The sequence below is a fragment of the Nyctibius grandis genome, chromosome 15, assembly GCF_013368605.1.
Source record: "Nyctibius grandis isolate bNycGra1 chromosome 15, bNycGra1.pri, whole genome shotgun sequence".
Classification (NCBI taxonomy): domain Eukaryota; kingdom Metazoa; phylum Chordata; class Aves; order Nyctibiiformes; family Nyctibiidae; genus Nyctibius; species Nyctibius grandis.
Genome location: NC_090672.1, coordinates 6,701,826 through 6,712,161, shown reverse-complemented (window position 1 = coordinate 6,712,161; position 10,336 = coordinate 6,701,826). Strand labels below are relative to the sequence as shown.

The 10,336-nt window shown below is 56.4% G+C and overlaps 1 protein-coding gene and 5 non-coding genes across 6 annotated transcripts; 2 read left to right on the top strand and 4 right to left on the bottom strand.

The window, feature by feature from the left end:
• Nucleotides 1-1,543: 1,543 nt before the first annotated feature.
• MRPL58 (mitochondrial ribosomal protein L58) lies at nt 1,544-3,819 on the top strand. The gene is made up of 6 exons (XM_068413366.1): nt 1,544-1,728; nt 1,972-2,008; nt 2,223-2,282; nt 2,928-3,010; nt 3,119-3,288; nt 3,587-3,819. Exons 1-6 carry the CDS (start codon nt 1,561-1,563, stop codon nt 3,669-3,671), a joined length of 603 nt encoding a protein of 200 aa, XP_068269467.1. The 5' UTR covers nt 1,544-1,560; the 3' UTR covers nt 3,672-3,819.
• Nucleotides 3,820-4,404: 585 nt separating this feature from the next.
• On the top strand, nt 4,405-4,477 carry TRNAR-UCU (transfer RNA arginine (anticodon UCU)). The gene has a single exon. It is a non-coding gene; the product is annotated as a tRNA-Arg (tRNA).
• Nucleotides 4,478-5,256: 779 nt separating this feature from the next.
• Nucleotides 5,257-5,329, bottom strand: TRNAR-CCU (transfer RNA arginine (anticodon CCU)). The gene has a single exon. It is a non-coding gene; the product is annotated as a tRNA-Arg (tRNA).
• A 956-nt stretch (nt 5,330-6,285) lies between these two features.
• On the bottom strand, nt 6,286-6,358 carry TRNAR-UCG (transfer RNA arginine (anticodon UCG)). Its single transcript has one exon. It is a non-coding gene; the product is annotated as a tRNA-Arg (tRNA).
• A 2,443-nt stretch (nt 6,359-8,801) lies between these two features.
• TRNAR-CCU (transfer RNA arginine (anticodon CCU)) lies at nt 8,802-8,874 on the bottom strand. The gene has a single exon. It is a non-coding gene; the product is annotated as a tRNA-Arg (tRNA).
• Nucleotides 8,875-9,129: 255 nt separating this feature from the next.
• TRNAR-UCG (transfer RNA arginine (anticodon UCG)) lies at nt 9,130-9,202 on the bottom strand. The gene has a single exon. It is a non-coding gene; the product is annotated as a tRNA-Arg (tRNA).
• Nucleotides 9,203-10,336: the final 1,134 nt, after the last annotated feature.

Sequence of the window (10,336 nt, the reverse complement as noted above, 5' to 3'; positions counted from 1 at the left end):
TGTGTTACCAGCACAATAACAACGCTGACATGTTCTACAGCAGTTGGTAAAATGAGTCATCCTGCTTTAGATATTTCACCCATCCCTCTGGCTACGAACATCTACCTGGTCCCTGTTAGAAATTAAGGTCACCAGATGGCACGGTTTATCTCTCACAGGTCTGGTTTTTTTTCCTTAATGCATTCCATTTTCAGCCAAGTTTGGACAGGGGAAGCAGAGCAGAAGAACCACAGGACACCAAGATTCAACTAAAACAAAGCGCAGAGCCCTCCTTGACCCCGAGCACTGCTCAGCCTCAGTCAGGGCAGACCGACCACCACCGTCTGGGACTTGCTCCTTTCCTGAGGACCGAGTTTCCTGATTTTGCGCTGATTATCAAGACAGGACCCAGCTCAGATCCCAAATCACACGCTGCCTTTATATCAGCTTCGAAACACCCATTTTGACTTCACCCACAGTTTTAAACAAAAGATCATCAGCTCCTGTCAAAACACCAGAGCAAATGACAGCCCCATCCCTGCCTGTGCATTTTCGTGCTGCCAGAAATAGCAATCCCTGCCCCTCTCCAACGCACACCCTTCTTGTCAAGCCAACCTGACAGCTCCAACAGGAGCAAGAGCTGAAAGATTTGCACAAGTGCTTCACTCCCCTGCATCCCCCTTCCACCTCGCTGTCTCTCTTACAGATGTATGTGCTGCTGTATCAACCTTCATTAAAAAAATATATAGACACACATATATATATACAACTATTTAAAACTCTTGAGCAGATAAAAATCTGAAAGCTGAAGCATCCCAGGTGCAAAAACTAGACAGTAAATGAAAGATGTTGGATGTCTTTTTCACTTTTACGCCCGTCCGTCAGCCGCTCAGCTTGTGAAGGCGCGGGGTGCAGGTGGAAGCATGCTGTCCCCGACCGCTGCCTGCGCACTGAGGAGCTGGAAACGACCTGCCCAAACCAGCCCCTGGTACCTGCCCTGGGGTCTCCCACACCCCACACCATGCCCCCCTCGGTCACACTGGGACACCACATGGCCACCTCACCCCAGCATCCTTGTCCTCAGCCATTCCACCACCTGCCACAGCAGGGCCTTCCTCAGCACCTCACAGACCCCATATACCCCCCAGACACCCCACATACCCCACTCGGCACCCCACAGAGACATATACCCGCCCAGACCTCCTACACCCCCCACGGTGCCCCACAGAACCCACAAACTCCCCCAGACCTTCCACATCCCCCCCACAGACCCCATAACCCCCCCAGACCTCCCACAGTGCCCCACAGACTTCATATACCCCCCCCCAAGCCTCCTACACCCCCCCACGGTGCCCCACAAACCCCATAAACCCCCTCAGACCTCCCACATCCCCCCCACACACCTCCTACACCCCCCACACCTCACGGACATCACACTCCCCACAGACCCACGCATCCCCACACAGCCCATATATTCCAACCCCTCCGGCCTCCCGCACTGCCGTGCCCCGCCCCGGAACGCGCCGCGCCGCCGCCGTTTCCGTGGGGACGCCGTGGCGGGGGCGCACCGCGGGAGCCAAGATGGCGGCGCACACGCTGCGGGGCTTGTGCCGGCCGCGGCTGGCGCTAGGGCTTCTCGCCGCCCGGTTCTCGCAGCGGGCCGCCGCCGGGACCGAGTACCGGAGCGCCTACAGCCTGGACAAGCTGTACCCGCCGCGGCAGGACCGCGACGCCGCCGCCAGCGCCCCGGTGAGTGCGGCGGGGGCGGGCGGGGCGGGGCAGGAAGCCGGGCGGGGGCGGGACTTAGCGCCTGAGTGACAGCGAGTGGGCGGGGGTTGTGTCACGGGGCGGTGCCAGCGGGTGGGCGGGGCCAGGCAGCCCCAGGCCCAGCTCTGTCCCCCGGGGGCGATCGGGGCCGGGCCCGCGGTGCGGCCCTGCCTGCCCCCAGCCTCGCCCCCGCGCCTCATGCGGGCACCCCGCGGTGTTTTGCAGGAGGAGCCGCCGCCAGCCACCCTCGACATCCCCATGGGTGAGTCCCCCCCCCAAACAGCCCTGGCCCCGCGTGCTCGGCTGGGCCTGCCCCGGGTTAAGCACCCAGAGGTGCGTTAGGCTCCGGTCTACGGAGTCCAGGCTCAACCCAGAACGAAGCCACCCCGGGGTCCCAGGCGTCCCTCAGGCCTGTGTCGTCCCCGCTCCCTGCTGCCGAAGCAGCGGGTCAGCACGCTGCTGCTCTTCCCTTCCAGCTCGCCTGACCGTGTCCTACAGCCGGAGCAGCGGCCCTGGAGGGCAGCACGTTAATAAAGGTGAGGAAGGGATTTTTGAACGAAAAATCCTCCTCTTTAAGTTGCTTCTTTATAGTTTGTGGTGAAATATTGGGAGCTTGAAATTAAAGACCATCTTTGTGCTCCCTTATGCTAATTTTCATTATCATCACCCTACGTTTTAACACAACTTCTAGGTCTTCACAGTGCTCAAGACCAGTGGTACCATATTGGTTTCTCCTAGAAACACTCTTACTGGGATTGTTGCTGCTGCACGTGTCACACAAAACACCACTTCTGCCTGTTTTCATTGATCAAACATACAACAAGCCGACTGGATTGTGAAACTTAAGAGTGCAATAAATTCTCAGCTTAATTCAAATAAACTAAAAATCCTTCCTGTTCTGCCATTGCCATTAAAAGTAAGGTAGTTAGTGACTGGTAATAGCAATAAATCCTGTAGCGTCTAGAAAGGCAAATACCATGACAGAGTCTCCATAAAAATTTAGGGTTTGTCTTGTAGAACAGTATGGAAAAATATAGCAAGGAAAAAAATTGTGATCTTTCAGGAGATTAATACTGGAATCATCCTGTGTTCAAAGCCAGCAGGAAACAGACTGAATTATCTCATAAAACTTACGAAGGTGAGCCATTACATTGAAAAAAAGATCCTGTTTTTCCTCCCAGTGAATTCCAAGGCAGAAGTTCGGTTCCACCTGGCGTCAGCAGACTGGATTCCAGAAGCTGTAAGACAAAAAATGGCATCGATGGTAACTACCCTCCCCCTTCCAGGCACCGTTTAAATATCACACTTTCAGCCAGAACAGGACAAGTCTAACGAGACTTCAGTGATTGCATCATGTTTTCCCCCTTTATAGCACAGGAATAAGATAAACCGAGCTGGGGAGCTGATTGTGAACTCCGAAGAGAGTCGCTACCAGATGAGGAATTTGGCGATTTGTCTAGAAAAAATCAGAACCATGGTCACGGAGGCTACTGAGACACCCAAGGTGGTGTCCAAGGAGACTACACAGAAACTCATAGAGAGGTATCTTTGTTGAAATGACATTTGAGATAGATCCAGGTTATGTCCCATGATTTAGTTTGCAGCCTCTTTAAACAAGCTTCTTCATACTCATTTGGATTTCTTTTTATTAAAAAAAAAAATCAATCCCTGGTCTGTTAGATCTTAGCTGCTTTCCTGGGTAGCATCCCAAGAACCAGGATTGATTTTTTTTTGTCTGTGGACATTTGTCAGCTCATTGAATCTACATTATAACTGTGCTCAAAGTTGAATATTTAAATGTTTTCTTTGTACACTAAAGGATCTTTTCATTTTGTTTTAGGGTGGAAAAAGTGAACCGTGAACGACTACGACAGAAGAAGATACACTCGAATATAAAACAGAGCAGGAAGGCAGACTTTGACTGAGAACAGCAGAGATCAAAGTCCTTGGCATACCGACTTTTTAAAGAAATGGTGTTGGCAGCTGTAGATGATGCTGAACTCGTGAGCTATATTGAATAAAAATGGTCTGAAAGTGTAAATAAAAATATTTAACATCTCCTTTTGAACCTAATGATACACTGTGACAGCCTGTCAGTCATTTTGCAGAAAAATTATTGTTCAAGAGAAACTAAACATTCAGATTTTTGTCAGCTACTTTTTTTTTTAATTCTTTGTCCCCACCCATCCAGCCCTCTGCTCTGTGAGGGCACCCCCTGCTGCCGAGCACGTAAGCAGCAGTAGTTTTTGGGGGAAAGGGAAGAGTAAAAGCAGTCTTAACTGCATATCTAAGTAGGAAATATTCACCATTTTAAGCAAATTATTTTCTCAAATTTTAGTTGATTTTTTTTTTTTGCTAACCAAAGTGTCATTTTGTTAAATTAACCTAAAGCCAGGGCAGGAATTTGACAGGAGGCAATTGCTCTCCATTCAAAAACCACCCTGTAGGTACAGGAGGCTTCTGGCCCTTGAGGTGGAACACCAAAAACCTTGGGCTGGGTCTTACAGGCTTCGGGCGTCGCTCATCAGCGGACCCTGTTCAAACAGGACAGAGTGCCGTGGTGCAGCGTGGTGGATACCAACACCGCCGGGTCAGTTCACTGCAGGGGAGGGGGTCTCAAATATACCAAAATTATGCTTTTTTTCATCATTTTGCAGGGCCCCAGTGGCCTAATGGATAAGGCACTGGCCTTCTAAGTCAGGGAGTGTGGGTTCGAGTCCCACCTGGGGTGAGGAGAGGTGGCTCTGTTTTAGGCATAGATCCAAATAAGAGGGGAAGGGCTCCCCACTGGGGCCCAGTGAGGTGTCTGGGGCTCTGCTGACACAGCCTGTGTCTGGTCCCCTTGGGTAGGGGTGTCCTTTGAGCTCTCCCCTCACACAGCCTGGATCAGCAAAAAGCAGAGAGCTCAAACCCTGCATCTTCCCCCAAATGGGCTGCCACCAACCCCTCCTGACATCCCTGCCAGGGGACCCTGCCCCAGGCCAGCTGCCTCCACCCCTGCCCAGCCAGGGGAGCAAAGACAATAAACTTTTCTCCTGCCTAAAGCGTTTCTTCGTGGGAGGGGGGTGGCTGCCAGCTCCCCCCCTCACAGGCAAAGGTGTCTGCAGCTCCCCGCTGTGCCCTGGCCCTTACAAGCACAGTAGGTGTCACCACTTGAGACACATTTCTGACACTGAAAGCCATCACACATCACTGGGGACAGCAACAACCTCAGCTGAGACCTCCCGGCCATGTCTCACCTGCTGCTCAGGTTTCCCTCCCCACATTTTACAGTAAGATTTGCAAAATGTTGCTGAAAGCCTCGGGGCCAGCCCGTGACACCGGGATTCGGAGGAGCTTAAAAAAAAGGAGATTCAAAGAGAAGCCCAAGATTGTGCCTGTTTTTATGCCAAGAAACCCCCTTGTCGTTCACATCAGCGAGCCCAGGGGTGCCCTGGGGGTGCGTCACCCCCAACCGCAGCACGGGCCCCCCAAACCGGGGCACCTCGGGATCCCCGAGAACAAAAAGCTCACCCCAGATGGGACTCGAACCCACAATCCCTGGCTTAGGAGGCCAGTGCCTTATCCATTAGGCCACTGGGGCTGCCCGAGCACGTATTTTGGGTGCCGTAACTTAACTCTCTGATGGCCAGAGGGCAGCGTGGTGGGAAGGGGGGGGTTCCACGGGGGATCCCCCAGGACTGAACACCCCCCGGAGCGAGGCAGCACCGTCCCCCTCAAGCCACGCAGCCCTCCTCCCTCCATCGCCCAGACAAGCTTCCCAGCGCAGCCCCCACCCCACAATAACACCGGCCGGGGGCGCTGGAGCCCCTCGCGAAGGGCTCCCACGGCGGGGGGCGGGAGGTGCCGGTGCCCGGTGCCGGTTTGCGGTTCAATAACCCCACCCACAACCAGCCCCGGGTGCGGGGGGGGGGTTTGCTCCAGACCCCCGCGGAAAAAGCGCGGGGGGGGGGGGGCGGGGGGGGGCGCGGCTTTTACGCGGCCGCAGTGGCCTAATGGATAAGGCACCGGCCTCCTAAGCCACGAATTGAGGGTTCGAGGCCCACCCGGGCTGACAGCCGCCCTTTTCCCAACTCTGGCTCCTTGCAGCAGGGAGGGGCGACATGGGGACTTGTCGCCTTACACACACACCCCCCTCACACACCCAGACCCCTCCAACTCGCCCCAGCACCGCCGTAGCTCACCAGGCGCTTCCTGCAGCCGTAAAAAGCCCCAGCCCAGGCAGCCGCTTCCCTTTTTATCCCCTCCCCGCGTGTGCCGGGAATCACCGGGAACCGGCATCACCTGGGGCCCGGCTCCGGTGCAGCCTCCACCCCCGGGACAGGCTGCTGGGGGCTGCCCCGCGGGCACGAATCTCCCCCCACCACCTCGAGATCCCCAGGGGTTAGCAGGGCAGCTCCCACCCTAAAGCTGCCCCCAGCACCGGGGCGTTCCCTCGAGCTTCGCCCCACCGCTGCCCCCGGGGGATGCTCTCACCGTCCCCCCAAGCCAGCGGCACGGGGCAATTAAACACCTCGAGGATCTCGCGTGGCTTTAAAACAACCACGAAGGGACTCGAACCCTCAATCTTCTGATCCGAAGTCAGACGCCTTATCCATTAGGCCACGTGGTCCCCCATAACTCTGCTCTGGGGACAGTGACACACACCGGGGGGGTCCCACGGGTGGCCCCGCCACCCCCTGAGCATCGCCCACACTCCCGTCCCTCCTGGGATTGCGGCTGTTCCTCCCGGCCCAGCACTGGCCATGGGGGTGAACGGGCGAGGGGTCCCTCCGCCCATGGGACCCCGTGTGCCAGCAGGTCATCGTAGACCCCCCCAGCCTCAGTTTACCCTCTGTGTGCTGATGGAGACTCCAGGAGATGCAAAGAAAACGCTGCCTGAAGGAAGCCAAGGGATCAAACACCCCCAAAAGCCACCTGACGCTATCCAGACTTGTAAGAATGATGCACAAAAATGTGCTCTGGCCACAGCCCTGAAGCTGGTCATCCAAAGAGGTGAAAGTCAACTGGTTCCAGGTAATACCAGCCTGGAGACACCCCTACAGCCCTTTCCCCAGCCCCCAAAGCAGGCAGGGTTTGCTGAGTAGCCCAGGGACCTGCAGGTCAGCTGCCTGGGGCTTCAGCAGGTTTGCTGCTTTCCAGGCAGCAGAGTCTTTTCCTCCCACACCTAACAGAGAAAAATTACTTAGAAATAAACTTCACTTTAGGTTTTACTAGTGTGATATCACCCTGACCGCAGCTGCCTTTTAAAATCCATTAACTCTGTAGGAAAAGACCCTCCAAGCAGCTTTTTAATGCAACGAACCTGAGAGGGCATTATCCTGAAGGCACTTACGTGGAGGACTCTGGTCCCAGGGCAGCACAACCAAACTGCGTGACGCCAACGACCAGCCCCTCGTGGAGATGCGGTTTCTGGCAGAGGAGTAAAGCTTCCTTCCCATTAGAGCTTGTCCTGCTCCGGGAAGAGGTTTGCATGACACCTGCAAGGTAGTCATCCCCCAGCATCAATAGGGGTTTTGTTGGGAGTCAGATGCAGCTGATGATACAGGGAGCACCCAGAGGGGGTAAAAAATGCAGCTGAAATTCTGTGCTCAGCCCTGACCCAACACAGACCCAGCCCTGCCCAGAAAAGGCTAAAAAAACAGCTTTAACTGCTCTGCTTTTGCACCTTCTAGGGCAACTTGAAAGGTGCCCGTGCTCCAGGCGGATGGGGCAGAGCCAGTGATGCACGCACTCTCCCCTCCAAAAACCACCCTTTCATTAATGCCTCTCCAAAAATCACCTTTTCATCAACAGGTCCCAAGGCAAAAGCTGGTTGTTATTCCCTCAGTACCAGCCTCACTCGAGTGCTGGGCGTGCAGGACCACACAACCAGCCGGATAAAGCACCCGCCTTTGCACTGCAACCTGGGGCAGTTTGTAGCTGCTCCTCGTTGCTTCTCTTTTGTGTGAGATCTAAACTGGGATGCTGGCAGGGAGCAGAGAACCACATCGTCCCAACAGCACCGCGCACAGCTCATGTACAGCAGCCTGTGGAGAGCAGTGGTGGTGCAGTGGGAAAGCCTGGAGCTGCCCTGGGGATCTCGCTGCCCCAAAACACACGTCGTGGATCACCCTGACCTCCCTCTTCACTCTCCCCCGCTGCAAGCTCTGTCTCTGGCGGCTGCGCCCAGACGCACATATTCAGCAGCACTGTTTGATTTGCACTTCTGGGTTCTCCCAGTGCATTAACCTCCTTAACTGACATCTGCCAGGGGAGACAGGGAACACAGAATCACAGAATCGTTTGGGTTGGAAAGGACCTTTAAGATCAAGTCCAACTGTTAACCCAGCACTGCCAAGGCCACCACTAACCCATGTCCCTCAGCACCACATCTACACAGCTTTTAAATCCCTCCAGGGATGGTGACTCCACCACTGCCCTGGGCAGCCTGTTCCAGCGCCTGACAACCCTTTCAGTGAAGAAATTGTCCCTGATCCCCAATCTAAACCTCCCCTGGTGCAACTTGAGGCTGTTTCCTCCCGTCCCATCACTTGTTACACGGGAGAAGAGACCGACCCCCACCTCACTACACCCTCCTTTCAGGTAGTTGTAGAGCAAGAAGGTCTCCCCTGAGCCTCCTTTTCTCCAGACTAAACACCCCCAGGTCCCTCAGCCGCTCCTCATCACACTTGTGCTCCAGACCCTTCACCAGCTCCATTGCCCTTCTCTGGACTCGCTCCAGCACCTCAGTGTCTTTCTTGGGGCCCAAAACTGAACCCAGGATTCAAGGTGCGGCCTCACCAGTGCTGAGTACAGTGGGACAATCACTGCCCTTGTCCTGCTGGCCACACTAGTGCTGATGCAAGCCAGGATGCTGGTGGCCTTCTTGGCCACCTGGGCACACTGCTGGCTCATGTTCAGCCGGCTGGTATCTTCCCACTGAGCAGCCAAAACCAGCGCCTGCTGAGCAGCACCAGCAGGAGCAGGATGGGGCCCAGCAGCGCTGCGCTGGCGGCACTAAAACTGGGAGAAAGAGCACAGAAACGGGGGCTGAGCACCGGCAAAAGGCTCCTCACCCCAGATGGGACTCGAACCCACAATCCCTGGCTTAGGAGGCCAGTGCCTTATCCATTAGGCCACTGGGGCTGCGCAGGGCGCGCGCCCCGGCCCGTTGGAACGGCCCGCCCCCGCCGCGGGGCCGCGATCGCGCGTGTCACCCACGGGGGAGGGGGGATCACCCCGGGGCTGCAGGGGAAGGGGGAGCGGAGCGGGGCTGTCCCGGGAGACGCGGGGCCAAACCCGGCTTCGCGTGTTCCCTCCACCGAAGGGGAAGAGGCGCGAAGGGAGACGTGGGAAAAGCTGGAGGGGCGGTAAAAATAGGGGGGCGAGGTGGGAAAGGGCCGACCACGAAGGGACTCGAACCCTCAATCTTCTGATCCGAAGTCAGACGCCTTATCCATTAGGCCACGCGGTCGCCGGTGCTGCAGCCCCCCCTCAGTGATGCTGCCGACCCCCAGCATCGCTCCCACCCCCGGGGCCCCCCGGAGCCCCCGGCACCGCCGCTGGAGCACCCCGGGGCACGGGGGGACCCCCGGAGACATGGCCGGGGAAGGACGATCCGAAACCAGGCGCGGGACTCGCTGTCTGCGCCGGAGCCGGGGGCAGTGCCGCAGCCAGGGCTCGGGGGCGTTGCTGGAGAGGGGCAGAGCAGGGTGCTGAGCAGGGAGGGCTCTCGCCGAGCATCCGAGTCGCCCCATCACCTCACCCAGCCTCGAAAGTGCCCCATGGATCCCACTTCCCTCCCTCCCTCCTCTGCCCCTCCCGGCGGCTGCTGCAGGAGGGACGCTGTGCGGGGTGCGTGGTGGAGGCAAGGGCCTGGCTGCAACAGGACCCAGTGGGTACCACAGGTTTGCAAAGCAACAGGATGGATTTGCACCTCCCGTGTACTCACATCCCACCAGCTGCTGGCAAGCGTAAGGCATCGCTGGAGGCCACCTCTAGCACCATTCTGGGGGCTCAACGTTGTCCCACCTCCAGTGACACTGTCACCCACCAGCGTAAGCTCCTACAACCAACACAGCCCTCAAGCCCCAGCACAGAGGTCACCCCTACTTCTTCTCGTGCCCCTTATGTCTGATTCAAACCCTGTCTCATGCCCATACATTTCCCACCTCCTATCTCTGACACAACCAGAAGCCACAGTAATAAGGTGCCATCTACGATGTCCCAGCGGGATGGGACTTTCCAAGCACACGTGAATTGGAGTCACTCCCCTGCAAGGGCACCATCGCTTCGAGCACACGAAGGTATCGCTGGAATCACAACAGGAAAAATAGGCAGTGATGGAGAGGAGGGTGGCTGAGGGAAAGACAGAGGGAGACGTAAAAAAAAAAGCATTGGAGTCTTTTATCTTAATCATGAAGACAGAGAAGCACCTCGAGAGCACGGGAGATCAGCAAGGAGGCAGAAACAGAAAATCAGCGGGTGTGTGAAAGGCTCAGTGCTTTGGGAAATGAGGATGTACTCTTAACGCCACAGCCTGGGCTGCTACGGAGCAGGAGCAGGCTCGAAGGAGAGCAGCCTCTCCTCCGCCTCCCCGGCACCTCTC